Source organism: Pristis pectinata, chromosome 10, assembly GCF_009764475.1.
Source record: "Pristis pectinata isolate sPriPec2 chromosome 10, sPriPec2.1.pri, whole genome shotgun sequence".
Taxonomy (NCBI): Eukaryota; Metazoa; Chordata; class Chondrichthyes; order Rhinopristiformes; family Pristidae; genus Pristis; species Pristis pectinata.
In genome coordinates, this window is record NC_067414.1 from 6219672 (window position 1) to 6238259 (window position 18588).

Consider the following 18588-nt stretch of genomic DNA (forward strand, 5'->3'; position numbering starts at 1 on the left):
TTGTTGAGCAAGAGAAAGCACTACAGATAAAAATTCTTGTCTCAAATGACATCCATGGAAGTCAATAATTCTGCACTTTTCCAAAGCTGATAGCCAACCAGAAAAATCAATGATTTGGTTGATATTTACAATCTGTCCAGCTTGATGATTAACCTTACTCTTTTTAAAAAACTTCCACGTGGATTTAAAGAGGAATCTAGAATGAAAGACTGCTTACTGTATTTCAATTTTAAGGTACATTGTAAACTGCTACTCCTTGATACAAAGTATAATTGAAAGCAATAAATTGATTTGACCAAAAATTTTATTGGAGTTGCCAATCAGCTTTTTCCAGCAACTCTTCTCACTGGAAGTATTAACATTGACTATACCCAGGATGTTCAATTACATACCTCCTGTAAGCAACTTCAAGCTTAGTTCAAGTGCATGTGACCGAACTTGGTACCAAGATATTACTAAGCCCTGCATTACCTGTCTCTCATCAGCTGATAGAGATTTTCCTTCATATACTCAAATATAAAATAGAGGTGATCATTTTCTCTTACAACTTCTTTCAGCTTGATTACATTCGCATGGTTTAATTTCTTCAGTGACTAGAATAAGACAAAATTGAGTTAAAGGAAAGCTCAATTACTACATGGAGACAAGGCAATTTCTACATAACATACACAGCACATTTTTAGGAAAATGGGATGGCTGTAAAGGGAGGAAAAATATCAGGCTAACAACTTTGCAAGACTAGGAATGAAGAACCCCTGCCAAGCTAAATGGCAAAGCTGCATTAAAATAATTTTGAACATGACTCCACTTGACAACTGACCAGTACATATTAATGATATACAGTTTAAATTTGCAGCAATTTGGACACCTGATTTTAATTAATCTCCTGTCTGATCCAAACTTATTTTGTATGAAGTGCCAAGAACTTTGAGACCTGGTGGGATGGGGATTCTCACCATATCAGGAATCCATACTGAGTATGTGCAACTGCATTCAATCACTCTTAAGGGAAATGACAGCATGTAAAATGAAGTCTAAATGAAGCCAGGACGGACAAAGAATTGCACACTAGCAACAATAGGATATAACAAGGCTAGTTAACTCATCATCCCTGTTCCACCATTCAACTACATTGAGGCTAATCTATAATCTTCCCCAGCCAAACCATTTTTTTTAGTATCCCTGAATGCTTTGCATTATTATAAATCTATCAAAGGAGGGAGGGTACAGACAAATCTTCAAAGGATGAGAACAGGATCACATTTTAATGTTCACAGGTTAATGCACTGAAGGGTCTTCAACCTGAAATGTCAACAGATTCTTTTTCAACAGATTCTTTTTCCACAGATCCTGCCTGATTTGTTGAGTATTTCCAGCATTTTATTTCAGTATAATGCATCTTCTTCTGAAGACCTCCAGGTTCCATGATAAATAGCAACTCATGCAATCCAAAAAGATAAAAATGAGCCACATTATTAAAACCTACCTTGACTTCTCTGAGATTCATACATTCATCCCATGAATAGAACTTCCGCTTCATCCTATTGAAGAAACATACACATCAAACTAATGGCCAAGGTGTTGCTTTTTTTTCAAATTTAGAGAAAAGGAAATACATTTGTTGGCTTTAACAGGAACTAATGTTGGCACGCACACAGAAAACAAAATTATGGGCCTGGTTCATTATAACCAAGTATTTCCTTCCCCCACCCCCCAAAGGACACATTAATATAAAATATAAGGCAAGAACATTTCACCAATTTTCCTTTTTTTTAAAAAACAAAAGAAATTAAACTCCAACAGCCAGTCTTGCGTTGTTGGACATCAATTACCTGGTTTTCCCATCACCTGCACACTCTTGGGAAAATTGCCATGATGAGAATACAACCAGACAAGTCTGGACAAGTGGTATAATTCACACAAGTAGTACATTACTCCTAGTGGTAGGACTTGTGACCCTTAAGTCAACAGAAGCATGTTCCATGTTAACTGAGCCAAGGTTTGATAAAAGTACAAGTTTTACCTCATCATAAAACTTTACTCACTCTATCTATAAACCAATATAAAAGAATTATTTTTTTGCACTCCTGGTAACATCAGGGCAAGAAAAAAGGAATTTTATGCTCATTAACTTAATCATCAATTGAAATTACAAGGTATTTGAAGGCAGCATTTAACTATTTTAACCACCAAATTTCTTCCAATGATACAAATCTTCAGATACATCATAAAAATGTTCATGGCAAGTTTCAGAGAAGTTGTTTGACTAGCATACACAAAATGCCGCAATGCATTATTTTCCATTTCCACAAAAGATCAGGACACATAGCAACATGCTAGTTTGTATTCTAAATTAAACACACCTACATTTCTTTTTATACACAAGTAGGACACCATTAGTTGCAATGCTCATACGAAGCATCATAATTGTAGTTAAGTAAACCACTTCCCTGGAATACAAGTTAAAATGCTACAGTATTGTGGATATACAATTATGAAACTATTCGCTTGCTGGATTCAACATTTGAATTACCACCAAATTAGTCCTTTTTTTTTAAAAAAGATTACATCATTTAAATGTAGAGCAGTGGTTATTCTGTTTAACTGACCAGTGTTTTATTTCTGGAAGGCTTGAGGAATTTTATAACTCCATTTTCACAACTAACTGCAATTCAAAAGCCATTGCCATTTTCAGTGTTTTGTGGTTGGTGGTAGTCATGAGGCAGTTAAGTGATGAACCAGAAGGGAAAAGGAGCTATCCCCATATAATCTTTATTGCAACTGCTTTGACAAAGATGGCAAGTTGAAATTATTTGTTAATAAGTTTCTAAATAAATGATTTTGACCAAGAAGTCAGAGGGCATCAAGGACAATGTGTCATTCTGGGTCACAATTTGCAGACTACTTATTTGAAGACTGATTAAGCAGGCAAATTAAAGTGAATTGCTTTCACCGGCACCAAGAATATAATTACACCACTATCTGAGCAGAAGTCCATAGAAGTTTTGATGAAAAATATAGTCACAGTGCAAATAAAGTTAGGACTAACCTTGAAGTTGGGATCTCATTCTGCTCTGGAATCAGATTCAGCTTTCACTCACACTGATGAGAGCCATTTTGCATGGAGTGCACATTAGTATTACAACATACCCAATATTCAAGGAAAATACCACCCTTGGAAAAGTACTGTGCAAGACAATGATATAAATCGTCACTTACTTTTTAATGGCTACCAGTTCTCCCGAATCTATACATCTTCCCATGAGAACAGAGCCGTATGTTCCATCCCCAAGTTGTTTCATAGTGGTGTAACGATTCATGCCAATACGCAAACTATACACTTGCAGCTGATATTGAAATATACCCAAGGTTCCTTCCGCAGTGGCAAGCAATTGTTCACCCAGAATCTTCTGTTACTGCAGCAACAATTGATGTAGCCATTCGCATCTAGGTCTATACCAGTTACGACAGGCATATTTTGGAGATGATATCACCTGCACAAGGATTAAATAAAAACAATTTGAAAACGGAGGAAATTTAAACAGTTCCGTTGGCACTCAGAAAATCTCTTGACAGAAAGGAAGGCTATTCTCAAGTTACTTCCAATAATGTTCCTATGAAATTGCAGTGAAAGTGAGTGCTTGTTTAGAGGCAATGTTCTTCAGAGGCAACATTAATTGCTTGCAATATTCAAGCTGCTTTTTAAAAAAAAACACATCCAGAAAGAGAAAAGTCTTTGCCATTACTTGAAGAAAGCCAAGAGCTCTGGTCAACATTCACCACAAACACATTAAACTGGTCATTTCCCTCACTGGCATTTGTTGCAACCTACAGTAGCTGCTATATACAATTTCATCTGACCTATTACATAGTAAATGCTGTCAGAATGGCAAGTGAAACTTTCATTCACTTCACAAAATTCTATGACATTACAATGATCACAGAGTCATGAAGCATGGAAACAGGCCATTCAGTGTACCAGGCCACACCAAGCTGTGGGCACCCACCATTGTTAATCCCATCCTGCAGCACTTGGCCTGCAGACACAGAAGGCGAAGTGATTCATGTGCTTGTCTAGATACCTCCTAAATGCTGTCAGCAACTCTGCTTTCATCACTCGTTCCAGCAGTGTATCCCAGATATTCGCCACTCTCAAGTGAAGAAGATCCTCTTCAGATTCCATCGAAATCTCTTACCCCTTACCCTAAATCCATGTTCTCTAGTTTTATTCACTTTTGATAAGGGGAAAAAGAATTGTGCAGTCTACCATATCTATGATTATGAGGAGAGACTAAAGGAGCTAGGGCTTTACTCATTGGAGAGGAGGAGGATGAGGGGAGACATGATAGAGGTGTACAAAATATTAAGAGGAATAGATAGAGCGGACAGCCAGCACCTCTTTCCCAGGGCACCAATGCTCAATACAAGAGGGCATAGCTTTAAGGTCAAGGGAGACGTCAGAGGGAGGTTTTTCACCCAGACAGTGGTTGGTGCAGGGAATCCGCTGCCTGGGGCGGTGGTGGAGGCTGAAAAGTTGGTCAAGTTCAAGAGATTGTTAGATAAGCATATGGAGGAATTTAAGATAGAGGGATATGGGGGAGGAAGGGGTTAAATAGTCTTAGGAGTGGTTTGAAGTTCAGCACAACATGGTGGGCCGAAGGGCCTGCATTGTACTATGGTTCTAACCTTCATAACTTTATATCCCTCAATTATGTATCCTCTTAACCTCCTCCATTTCATGGAAAATGGACCCAGCCTCTCCTCGTAACTGAAGTGCTCCATCCTAGGCAACACCCAAATGAATATCCTCTGCAGCTTCTCCAGCACCATCACATTCCTTCCGATAGCGTGGTGACCAGGGCAGAGAGAAATATTAGACAAACCAACATCAGAAGTACCAAACTCCTTCCAGGAAACCCAACTATATTACAATTTAAATACAAACTTAAATGCTGCAGGTCACAGTTCAATAATGCCAGTCATGGAGCTGAATTGCAGTATGATGGATATTACCTACTTTGCAAATCAATGGTTTGAGCACTTCAAATTCATTTTTTCCAGGATTGTTGCAATTCTCTTTATTCTTAGAGAAATCAAATCATTTTCAATCAATAAGATGAGAGGTCATGGAATTACAGGTAGGATAACAGAATGGGTGGAGCATTGGCTGGTTGGCAGAAAGCAAAGGGTGGGAATAAAAGGATCTTGTTCTGGTTGGCTACCGGTTACTAGTGGTGTTCCGCAGTGGTCGGTGTTGGGGCCGTTTCTTTTTACCTTGTACATTAACGATTTGGATGATGGAGTAAACTGTTTTGTGGCTAAGTTTGCAGATGACACCAAGATAGGTGGAGGAGAAGAGAGTATTGAGGAGACAGGAAAGTTGCGGAGAGACCTAGATAGTTTAGGAGAATGGGCAAGGAAATGGCAGATGAGATTCAATGTTGATGAGGCTCTACGGGGCACTAGTGAGGCCTCATTTGGAATACTGTGCACAGTTTTGTCCCTATATCTTTGGATATGTCAGAGGAGATTTACGAGGATGATTCCCGGAATAAAAGGGCTTACATATGATGAGCGTTTGTCGGCTCTTGGACTGTACTCACTGGAGTACAGAAGAATGAGAGGGGACCTCATAGAAAGATTTAAAATGTTAAAAGGACTGGACAGAGTAGACGTGGCCAAGCTGTTTCCCTTGGTGGGTGAGTCCAGGACCAGAGGGCACAATCTTAGAATTAGAGGGTACAGATTTAAAACAGATGAGGAGAAATTTCTTTAGCCAGAGGGTAGTGAATTTATGGAATTCCCTGCCACGTACAGCAGTGGAGGCCAGATCATTGGAGGCATTTAAGGAGGAGATAGATGGGTATCAAGGGATACAGAGATAAGGCTGGAAATTGGGGTTAGAAAAGGTTTTTTTTTTTGCACCCCCCCCCCCCATTTCTCATTTCTTTTTCCCTTTTTGGAACAGACTTGATGGGCCAAATGGCCTACTTCTGCTCCCTTGTCTTGTGACTCACTGCAGCTCTTGCTAAAGTACCAGAAGTTTGCCATTGTCGACTCCACACACGAGGGATATTTATACTAACACTTCTAAAGCCTGATTATGAAATACTTGAGATTTAGATGGTGAATATTATATAAAGACAAGTATTATTTAAAACTTACAGTTTAAAAAAATTATAAAAGAACAAGTATTCAACAAGTGTGTGACAAGAATCATGACAATAGAGAGTTCAAGATGTACACAACAAGAATATTGTTCCACAATTAAAAAAAGTGATGAAAACAGGGTCCAATGCCCGAATTCACGTGCACTTCCTCCAATCTTGTTGACTGTATTCTGTGTTCCCGATGTGGCCTCCTCTACATTGGTGAGACCAAGTACAGACGAGGTGACCCATTTGCAGAGCACCTGCACTCTGCCCATCATGGTCATTCCAAGCTCCCAGTTGCATGCCATTTCAACTCTGCTTCACATTTAGAATCAGGTTTATTATCACTGACATATGTCGTGAAATTTGTTGTTTTGCGGCAGCAGTACAGTGCCAGTCACAAGAATTACTAAAAGTTACCAAAAAAACTAAAATAATGCAAGAGGAATAACGAGGTATTGTTCATGGACTGTTCAGAAATCTGATGGCAGAGGGGAAGAAGCTGTTCCTAAAGTGTTGAGTGTGGGTCTTCAGGCTCCTGTACCTCCTCCCTGATGGTAGTAATGAGAAGAGGGCATGTCCCGGGTGGCGAGGGTCCTTAATACTGGATGCTGCCTTCTTGAGGCACCAGCTCTTGAAGATGTCCTCGATGGTGGGGAGGGTTGTGCCCGTGATGGAGCTGGCTGAGTCTACAACCCTCTGCAGCCTCTTTCAATCCTACACATTGGAGCCTCCATACCAGGTGGTGACGCAACCAGTCCGAGAATGCTCTCCACCGCACATCTGTAGAAACTTGCACAAGTCTTTGGTGACAAAACTCCTAATGAAGTAGAGCTACTGGCGTGCCTTCTTCATAATTGCATCAGTGTGTTGGGCCCAGGACAGATCCTCGGAGGTGTTGACACCCAAGAACTTGAAGCTGCTCACCCTTTTCACCGCTGACCCCTCAATGAGGACTGGTGCGTGTTCGTCTACCGACCCATCAGTCCTTGGCCTTTTCTACTGCCAGGGTGAGACCCAATGCAAACTAGAGGAACAACACCTCACATTCCACTTGTGAGATCTACAACCCAATGGTATGAATATTGAATTTTCCAATTTCAGGTAACCCTTACCTCCTGCATCTTCCAACTACCATTCTTCCAACCTACCTCTGATTTTTGTCCCTTCCCATAACCCACTTTAGCCCCCATCACTCATTTTTGTCCCCCTTCTGGTTCCATCAACCCATGAATTTCATCCCGCTAACCCCCCCCCCCCCCCCCCAGTTCCATCTGCCCCTCATGGTTCTCATTATCTTCCTGACTCACTCCAGCACTTGTAGCCTTTGTGCTCCTGCCATCTCTACCTTCACCTTCCCCTCCTCCCACCTGGTTCCATCTGCCTTTTTTGTCTACCTCCACCTATCTGCCCATCTCCCAATTCTATCCCTGCCCCTCTCCTATCTGGCTCTATCTTCCTGTCATCCTTCACTCCTCCTCAGTCCACCCATCACCTACTGGCCCGTCTTACCACTCCCCTCCTTATACTGGCCACTTTCCCTCTCCACTCTCAGTCCTGCTGCAGGGTTTTGACCCAAAACATCAACAATTGCTTCTCCCCCAACAGATGCTGGTCAATCTGCTGAGTTCCACCAGCAGATTGTTTGTTGCTCCAGATTCGAGCACCTGTAGTCTCTTGCGTCTCCCCAATACTCTTTATGGAAAGGACTTTACCAATTTAATTCTTAAATGACCTAGCTCTTTTCTTAAAAATTACTATATGACACTACTCCCCTTTATTCTAAATTCCCCACAGAAATTGGTTTGTGTTCCCCTTTAAATCCTTGAAAGATTTTACAAGACCTGGCTTAAGGATCTTAAGAAAAAAAATCAAGACTCTGGTTCTGTCCCTCTCCACTGGAAAATGGTCATCAACCTCGTCCTAAAAAATCCATTTTTAAATCTCCCTGCTCTGGCAAGCTACTTTCCAATATACAACATTCCCTTCCAAATTCTTTGGAAGTGTTGTCATTTCCGAAAACCACAATCATCACTCCAACTGTTAGAACCCAATAGGTTTTTCCTTGATTACAAAAATCAGTTACATGGAATATTGTTGCTATGTCTACGATAGGTAAAAATCACCTCATCTTCCTACATCGTTCAAAAACTATTAACGGCATCAATTAGGCTACTCTACTGTAATTATTTGGCAACTCTGAAGAAACTGACCCTGCTTGGGTCAATTTTCTATTGTATAAACATAGCCTTGGCTTCCTCAGCATCATTCTTATCTTCAATCAGTCTTATCTGCATATTCTGAAGATTTATCCTCAACTACAGCCTCTTTTGTACCTACATGTTACTTCTAGTGGCATCATTTGAAGATACTGGTCAACAATTCCTTGTTGATTGATAACCCAAAACTTACACTCTCTCTCTCTAGAAATTATTCCCAACCTCATCATTTAGCATTTCTGATTTTATTATTTCAAGTTTCCAGCATCATGTCTCTTAATCAAGTTTTAATCACCAGTTGAATTGTTCTGATGAATTTTAAACCGATTATCAAATATTTAATTACTCAAAACTGCTATTAGAAATAACAACTTGGCACACAGCATCGTGACTTAAATGTCACACATCAGGTGAGAAAATGTCTGCAATTAAATGCAGAAACGGCAAAGTAGCATCTGGAGATGCATCAATCCACCATTAGATTCACAGAAAGGGCACTGCACAACTCCCTATTCAAATGTTATGGACAGCATTAAGGTTCTGTACTTCCACAGGTTTACCACAGTTATCAAATCATTTCATTGAAACATAGAAAACCTACAGCACAATTCAGACCCTTCAGCCCACAAAGCTGTGCCAAACATGTCCCTACCTTAGACATTACTAGGCTTACCCATAGCCCTCTATTTTTCTAAGCTCCATGTACCTATCCAAAAGTCTCTTAAAAGACCCTACTGTATCCACCTCCACCACCATTGCCAGCAGCCCATTCCACAAACTTACCCCTGACATCTCCTCTGTACCGACTCCCCATCACCTTAAACCTGTGTCCTCTTGTGGCAACCACTTCAGCCCTGGGGAAAAGCCTCTGACTATCTACACAATCAATGCCTCTTATCAACTAATACACCTCTATCAGGTCCCCCCCTCAGCCTCCGTCGCTCCAAGGAGAAAAGGCCGAGTTCCCTCTACCTGTTCTCATAAGGCATGCTCCCCAATCCAGGCAGCATCCTTGTAAATCTCCTCTGCACCCTTTCTATGGCTTCCACATCCTTCCTGTAGTGAGGCGACCAGAACTGAGCACAGTACCGGAACTTCAAATATCCTTATAACAAAACGGTAGGTCTTAATCACTGGCAGTCAACAACTCTTATCATTGAATATTAACTATTATAAATCTTAAGACTTTTAGATGTTAATGGGTAGGGATTTAATTAAAACTTCAAAAACTTTTCCCTTTCTTCTCAATCCAACCCTATCCCCGTTTTCTGCAACAGATTTTGCGATGAATTAATCATTTTAAATTATACTTATTCAGTCTTTGCACTATTAGATCATAATCCTTTAATCTGATTAAGATAAAGCATCAATGTTTGCCTTGCTCACTCAGATCTGCGATGCTAGATGGAACTGCATCATTTTCATCATACATCTCCAACAATTTAAAGGCAAGAAAAAGACTACAAACTAACCACAGGTGCTTTTTTTTTCCCAGCTGCAGTTTTGGACCAATGTACAGATCTTTCAATGTTCAACTCTGGATATCTAATCTCATAATAAAATGAAAAATTGATCAGACAGTATCTTCCCCATTTCAAAGCCATGTTAGTCAATTAATCAAGCTTAACTCGTTATAAATCAATAACTGGTCTACAGTCCACAGGATTATTGTGTCACTTTTATTTTGAAACTGGTACTATATTAGCTCATTCAGGTTGGAAGAACTGTCCCAGCTTCCAAAATCGATGTTGAGCTAGTTCCTCAAATCCCATTCCTCCCTCCCACAACCCCCACCCTCCCCAGTTAGTCGTTTCCTTTTTCATTTATTCCAAGACCCTGTTTTTGCACAGCAAATCCTCCATGATATTCTTTCTTCTCTTTTCAGGCTCCAAGCTGTAAACTCAGTTTTTGTCACACTCTTGGATTCTGCTGCAAAATGTAGTGACCCAGATAACAAAGATTGACTTTCCAGGTTTACTTCAAAAAGATCTGTTACCTTGACAAAACATTTGCACACCTATATTTGTATAGGCTTCGGATGCCTCCGACTCCTAGAATTGTAGCTCACTTCCACCTACAGTGCAGAAAATTAGATGTCTACTGCCAGCTGCACTGCACTACAAATGCATCCTTTGTTCACTAAGCTGTGTGCACCTGAGACTTGAAACCTTTAAGCCTGTTTAGGATCTTCATTTCACTGATGTCACAGTCATTAATTCTACTTGGATAATCACTGCATGCTTTGGACGTCATTAGTGTGTCTTTTACTGGTCACTTGGAGAAAACAATGAGAGTATATAACTATTTTAAGGTTAGCTGCTATTTTGTCACTATTGACAATTCTCAGGTTTCCTGCTATTTTATGACAAAATACTGAAATAATTACATGATGTATTTAGTTGTCGTGGCTATCCCTCGAGGTCGAGGATGACGGTCTTCGTTCCGTAGATCTATTTATGGGCTCTCAAGTGGCTTATGAGTCCAACCTTAGCTCTGAAAATTCTTCCGCAAGTAGCCCACAGAACGAAGATGCCTGTGTATTTGTTTAATGTGTACTTGATGTTGCACTACAAAAAGCACACGATACTTCACAAATCAACCAACTGATTCCAATGGCATGGAAACCACAACGATTGGAGCTGATGGATTTGTTGCAGCCTTCGTCCGCCTTCCCAGCCGCTGGGTTCGAAATAACTTCGTCCGCCTGTTCCACCATTGAGGTCTTGGGTTGGATTGTTCTTTGTCAGGGACCTCACCATCGACCTTACCACCACAGGTGACCCTACCAGGAGCATAGCTCCAGATGGCATCGCTCTCAGGATCTCAGGACCACACAAGCTTCTCCACCACGACATGGTGACAACCCACGGAGAAGATGTACTTAGTATCTGTACTTCTTAACATATCTACTTAACTCTCATTTTAATGCATTACTGAAAGTTTCTTATGCACTCTTCCAAGTCAGTATATTTAAATGTTTACTACGCATGCCTCCAAATACCCTATAAAATTCTGAGTTCAAGAAGGATCCCTCCTCCACACACTATCACACTGCCCACAGCAATGTAATGACTCCTGATGCCAGGAGTATTTGGAATTATACATAAAAATACTTGCCCAACTGAATAAAACCTACCATTTGAAAATAAAATGGTATTGAATGTGATTTGAATTTAAGAGAGTAATTAAACAGCACTAACAAGGAACTGGAGCTGGATGAACTCTGGACCTTTTGGGAAACTGAGATGATAGGAGTTACTGGGAGGCAGTTACACCTAGGTTGCAGGATGCAGGTAGCTGGGTGACTGTCAGGGGAGGGAAAGGGAAAGGGAATAGGCCGTCAGTGCAGGGTAGCCCTGTGGCCGTTCCCCTCAATAACAAGTATATTGTTTTGGATACTGCTGGGTGGGGGGGGGGGATAAAATCAACCAGGGGAAAGGTCTCTGGTACTGAGTCTGACTCTAGCACAGAAGGCTGGGTGGGGTGCGAAGAAGAGGACTGTGGAAGTGATAGGGGATTCATTGGTCAGGGGAACAGATAGGAGATTCTGTGGATGAGAACAAGACACTTGGATGGTACGTTGCCTCCCAGGTGCCAGAGTCAGAGATGTCTCAGATCAAGTCCACAGCATTCTTGAGGGGGAGGGAGAGCAGCCAGAAGTTGTCGTACACATTGGTACCAACGACATAGACAGGTCTTGAAGAGGAATATAGGGAGCTAGGTAGGAAGCTGAAAAGCAGGACCTCAAAGGTAGTAATCTCTGGATTGCTGCCTGTGCCAAGTGCCAGTGAGGGTAAGAATAGGAAGATATGGTAGACGAATGCGTGGCTGAAGAGTTGGTGCAGGGGGCAGGGGTTCAGATTTGTGGATCACTGGGATTTCTTCTGAGGAAAGTATGACCTGTGCAAAAGGGACAGGTTACACCTGAACTTGAGAGGAACCAATGTTCTTGTGGGCAGGTTTGCTAGAGCTGTTGGGGAGAGTTTAAACTAGGTTGGCAAGGCGATGTGAACCAGAGTGTTAAGTCAGATGATGGAGCAGTTGGTGTAAAGGTCGATACATTACGCAGAGAGACAGTGAGGAAGGATAGACAATGGATAAGTCATAAACGCAGTCAGTTGGATGGGTTGAAATGTCTTTACTTTAATGCCAGAAGTATTAAGAATAAGGGCGATGAACTCAGCTTGGATCTGTACGTGGAATTATGACGTTGTGACCACGATAGAGACCTGGCTGTTGCAAGGGCAGGATTGGCAAATCTGAGGTCAGTGTAGAACAGGCTAATGTGCTGGAGCATGTTGAGGATGACAGAGAGGTAGTGTTGAAGCTTCTGAAAAACATTAGGATAGATAAGTTCCTGGCACCGGACGGGATATACCTCAGGTTACTATGGGAGGCGAGGGAAAAGATTGCTGGGGTGTTGACGATGATGTTTCCATCCTCCCTGGCCACAGGAGTGGTACCAGAGAACTGGAGGATGGTTGTTGTTCCCTTGTTCCAGAAAGATAATAGGGAATTATAGACCATTGAGTCTTACTTCAGTGGTGGGCAAGCTATTGGAAAGGATTCTTACGGACAGGATTTATGAGCATTTGGAGAAGCATAGTCTTATTAGGGATAGTCAGCATGGCTTTGTGAGGGGCAGGTCATGCCTCACAAGCCTGAGTTTTGAGAGGAGGTGATAAAACAAATATACGAAGGTACAGCAGTGGATGTGGTGTATATGGACTTTAGTAAAGCATCTGACAAGGTTTCCCCATGGTAGGCTCATCCCGAAAGTCATGAGGCATGGGATCCCTGGAGACTTGGCTGAGTGGATTCAGAAATGGCTTGCCCACAGAAGGTAGTAGATGGAGAATATTTCTGCCTGGAGGTCAGTGATTAGTGGTGTTCTGCAGGCATCTGTTCTGGGACCCTACTCTATGATTTTTATAAATGACTTGGATGAGGAAGTGGAAAGATAGGTCACTAAGTTTGTGGATTACACGAAGGTTGGCGGTGTTGTGGATAGTGCAGGGGGTTGTCATAAGTTGCAACAGGATATAGACCAAATGCAGAGTTGGGCAGAGAAGTGGCAGATGGAGTTCAATCTACAAAAATGTAAAGTGATTCACTTGGGAAGAACAAACATGAAGGCAGAGTGAAAAACACTATCATGCTGGACTGAAGAAGGGTCCTGACCCGAAACGTTGACCGCCTGCTTTTCTCCATGGATGCTGCCTGGCCTGCTGAGTTCCTCCAGCATTATCATGTTTTTCATCTAGGTTCCAGCATCTGCAGTCCTTTGTTTCTCCATGAAGGCAGAGTAGAAGGTTAATGTCAGGATTCTGAGCAGCATGCAGGAACAGAGGGATCTTGGGGTCCACATCCACAGATCCCCCAAAGTTGCCACACAAGTTCATAGGGTGGTTAAGGCAGCGTATGGCAACTGCTCTGCCCATGGCTACAATGGTGCTGAGGTCAAGAGGATTAAAAGTTTCAAGCTCCTAGGAGCGAACATCATCAAAAGCTTGTCTTGGTCCAACCACATTGACGCCACAGCCAAGAAAGCTCACCAGCACCTCTACTTCCTCAGGAGGCTGAAGAAATTTGGCATGTCCCCCTTGACCCTCATCACTTTTTAAATCGACACACCATAGAAAGCATCCTATGTAGATGCATCATAGCTTGGTACGACAACTGCTCTGCCCATGACCACAAAAACTGCAGAGTTGGGAACACAGCCCAGCACATTACGGAAACCAGCCTCCCCTCCATGGGCTCCGTCAACATTTCTTGCTACCTCGGTAAAGCAGCCGGCATAATCAAAGAGACAAGGAAACTGCAGATGCTGGAAATCTGGAGCAGCACACGAGCCAGCAGGCAACAGGTGAATCCAGGTGAGGGGTGGGGGAGCAGGAATGATGTGAGAAGCTGGGAGGCGTCAGGCAGAAGAGGCAAAGGCTTGAACAAGATGAAAGCCAATAGGAGAGGACAGCAGACCAGGGAACAAAGGGAAGGAGGTGGGGAACCAGAGGGAGGAAGGCACAGGCGACAGGCAGGTCGCGGGAAAGACAAGGGGCAAAGGGGCCAGAAGGACAAAGGAAAAATTTCCCCTACCCCGCCACTGCGACCTGCCCATCATTCCGCGGTCTGCTGTCCTCTCCTATTGGATTCCATCTTGTTCAGCCCTTTGGCACTTCTGCCCGTCACCTCCCACCTTCTCCCATCATTCCCACTCCCCCACCTTCCCCACTCACCTGGATTCACCCGTCACCTCGTGCTCCCCCCCAACTCCCCACACCCTTTTATTCTGGCTTCTGCCCTCTTCCTTTCCAGTCCTAATGAAGGGTCTCGGCCCAAAATGGCGACCGTTCATTTCCCTCCACAGATGCTGCCTGACTGGCTGAGTTCCTCCAGCATTTTGTGGGCGTTGCATCATAATCAAAGATCCCGGACATTCTCTCTTCTCCCCTCTCCCATCAGGCAGAAGATAAAGGCCGAAAGCACGTACCACCATGCTCAAGGACAGCTCTATCCCGCTGTTTTAAGACTATTGAACAGTTCCCTGGTACGATAAGATGGACTCTTGACCTCACAATTTACATCGTTGTGATCTGGCACCTTGCTGTCTACCTGTACTGTACTTTATCTGTACTGCAACACATTATTCTGCATTGTGCTTTCCCTTGTACTACCTCAATATACTGTTGTATGAATTGACCTGTACAGACAGTACGCAAGACAAGTTTTTCCGCTGTACCTCGGTACAAGTGACAATAATAAACCAGTTTACATCAAGCTCTTCCAAGCTTGAAGGGATTAAAGAACAATTTTAGTGCACAGTAGCCTTTGCTTTGGTTCAGAGCATCACAGAAGGATATGATGCAATAATGAAGTAACTTAGCTTACATGTAACTGCAATGTACCAGCACATAAAAAAGTAATGAAAGTTAGGTTTATAGCTGAAATAGAACATGTTTTTCAGAACACCTGCATGCTAATTACTGGATAAAGAGAAATTTCAATAACTAAAATTAATACATTGCAGATTTCAATGCAGACACCAAATTTGTTCTTTTATATACAAATAGTCTATTTGAACAAATTAGGCACTAGCTTTCAATTTAACGTTTTACTCATTTCATAATGAAGAAATGGTATTTATCTGAAAGAACTGACTGCTAGGTAACCTTCAGTTTTTGTTTGAAATATTGATGTTTACTTTCACATAAAACCACTACAGCATTTTAGTGACACCAAATGACCCAGGCTTGACAAACTGCAGGCAAGTAAAATAAATGCAGTCTTGCTTTGCTTTCAAGTACAAACCACAGCTTTGAGAAGTGCATTTGTTACCAAATATAGTCACTTTTCCAAGTGTGTCAGATGACAAAAAAAGATTTAATGAAATGTGAACTATGATATCATTGGTTCAAATGGCCTGCACGGATACCAAGGAGATAATTACTTTAAAATATCACAGAAAATGTTATATTAGGCTATGTACAAAATGTAAATGTGTGGGAATATTTTAATTTTCCCTAAACAATTCCATTTACTACAAATTTACCCAAGCAAAAAGACAAATTAATTAAAACACGAAAAACACAAGATTGAATTGATCTAACCATTCAAAGCTACATTATAATAAAGTGCAGATTTTCAAATGTTTGCTTGACGTGTCATAGAGGATTAAAACACTCCATCAAAGAAGTAGGTTTAAACAAAGTTTTGAAAAGCAAGAAGGTGCTTGGTGATTGAAAAAGACAGACAAAACAAAATGCTGGAAAAGTGAAAGATCTCCGGAGGAATAGCCAAAAGAAAGTCATTGTGGGACGATAGGTCAAGGCAAGCAAGGGCTTTAAATGTTAATTGTGATTTCAGGTACTGCTTAAACAGAACAAGAGGGCAAGAAAGCAGATGACAGAAGCAAGTGCAGGTGCTGAGATCTAGAGCAACAAACAAACTGCTGGAGGAACTCAGCGGGTCAGACAGTACCTGAAGAAGGAAATGGACAAAATGAAGGGTCTCGACCCAAAACAGATGCTGCCTGACCTGTTGAGTTCCTACAGCAGTTTGGGTTTTGTTTTGTAAGAAAGCAGGATCGTGCAGCAAAAATAACACACAAATTGTTCTATCCTGAAATACGCAGACAAATAAACTTGAGATATCCGCCTGTCTTCTCGGGATGGGAAGGTGGGGCCGGGGGGGGGGGGGGGTGGTGCGCGGGAAACTAAGCAAATAGTTGGCCAATTCCCATTCAACATTCACTATAAAACCATTGGTCATTTATCTTACTTTGTCCCCCAAAGACCTAGTTTGCCTAACCTCCCACACTTTAACACATCACTAGACTTGACTGACCCTAAAACACTTTGGGGCACCCCAACATAATGCATTTGCGAATACTTCGATCCATTGAGTATTGTGCTTTTTATCCCCCAATTAACTTGCCGTGATTTAACAGATTGTTGCTGCAGCAGTTTCCCCGCAACCAGCTCCACCAGCACTTTTACCCCAGGGGGAGGAGACAAATCCGTCATAACCCTCTTAAGTCAAAGATGAGTTTATATGCCAAGTACATGTATGCACAGGTACAATGAAAAGGTACTTGCAGCATTGCATTAGAGGCACAATTCAACAGAAAACCAGAGTGCTGAACTGGTCAACCTGGAATTTGTGTACAGTGGGGTGGTGGGGGGCAGAGGCAGTGGTGCTCCCTACCCACCCCACAAAACAATTCTCCCTCTCCCCCAACCCCCCACCAACTCCCTCCCTCTCCACCAGCACCTCCCTCCCTTCGTCCAACCACAACCACCCCCGACCCTCTCTCCCTCCCCCCACCACCCCCAACCCTCTCCCTCCTCCGCTCCTCACTCCCTCCCCGCAACCACCCCGACCCTCTCCCTCCTCCATCGCCCCAACAGCCCCCAACCCCCACCCATGACCCCCTCCCCCACACACCCCTCTCCGTTTCCCCCAACCCCACCGCCCGACCCCAACTCCCCTCCCACCCCCACCGCCCCGACCCTCACCCCTTCCCCCAACCCTCTCCGTCCCCCCACTGCCCCGACCCTCTCCCTCCTCCCTCCCTCCACCGCACCCGACCCCCAACAGCCCCTCCCTCCCCCCATAGCCCCCGACCCCACACCCCTCTCCCCTGCCTCCCCCACCCCACCGCCCCCGAACCCCACTCCCTCCCCCTGACCCCACTCCCCTCCCTCCCCCCACCCTATCCCCACCACCCTCCCTACTGGCCCAACACCCTCACTGCCCCCAACACCCACCCCGAAACCCCTCCCCCGACCCCCAACCCCCTCCCCTACCCCCTCCCTCCCTCCCTCATCACCCCCTCCCTCCCTCCCTCATCACCCCCTCCCTCCCTCCCTCATCACCCCCTCCCTCCCTCCCTCACCACCCCTCCCTCCCTCCCTCACCACCCCCTCCCTCCCTCCCTCATCACCCCCTCCCTCCCTCCCTCATCACCCCCTCCCTCCCTCCCTCCCTCATCACCCCAACACCCACCCCCACTCCCCTCCCCTCCCCTCGACCCCATCCCCCCACCACCCCCGACCCCCCTCTGGGGCACAGACTCCTTCGCAGGGCCGCCGCCAGAACGCCAGCCCCCCTCGGCTCACCGCTGTCGGGAAGCCGTTCCGTCGCCCGACCGGCTTTCGGATGAGGAGAAGGAACAAATCCTTTCCAGAAGGCGGAGAGACAAACAAGCCACCGCTCACCACCACCCCCCGCCGCCGCCACCAGCCTTCACCTCACCCCGACCCAACATGGCGGCAGCACTGAGCCGCGCCGCCGCCGCCACCGCCGTCTTCCCCCCGGGGGGCGGGAGGCCCCGCCCCAGCCCCGTCAATCAAGCCGCAGTGGCCCCACCCCCAGCCCCGTCCATCAACCCACAGTGACCCCGCCCCCAGCCCCGTCCACCAAGCCGCAGTGGCCCCGCCCCCAGCCCCGTCCATCAACCCGCAGTGGCCCCGCCCCCAGCCCCGTCCATCAACCCACAGTGGCCCCGCCCCCAGCCCCGTCCACCAAGCCGCAGTGGCCCCGCCCCCAGCCCCGTCCATCAACCCGCAGTGGCCCCGCCCCCAGCCCCGTCCATCAACCCGCAGTAACCCCCGCCCCACATGCCAATCACCACACAACGGCCCCACCCACCTGGTCGATAAACAGTCATAACCCACACCACGTCCATCAAAGTCGGAGAGCCCCGCCTACATGCA

At 44.4% G+C, this 18588-nt stretch overlaps 1 protein-coding gene across 2 annotated transcripts in view; it reads right to left on the reverse strand.

Annotated features, from left to right (window-relative positions):
* Positions 1 to 18195, reverse strand: part of LOC127574813 (serine/threonine-protein kinase ICK-like) — a 45283-nt gene extending 27088 nt beyond the window's left edge. The window contains exons 1-4 of one of the 2 annotated variants that reach the window (XM_052024189.1): positions 17992 to 18195; positions 3220 to 3494; positions 1487 to 1541; positions 472 to 593 (exon numbers count right to left, since the gene is read on the reverse strand). In XM_052024189.1, the coding sequence (XP_051880149.1) occupies positions 472 to 593; positions 1487 to 1541; positions 3220 to 3320 (278 nt within the window). In that variant the 5' untranslated portion in view covers positions 3321 to 3494; positions 17992 to 18195. The remainder of the gene's footprint in view (positions 1 to 471; positions 594 to 1486; positions 1542 to 3219; positions 3495 to 17991) is intronic. The other variant, XM_052024190.1, reaches the window with a different exon arrangement.
* Between the last annotated feature and the right edge of the window lie 393 nt (positions 18196 to 18588).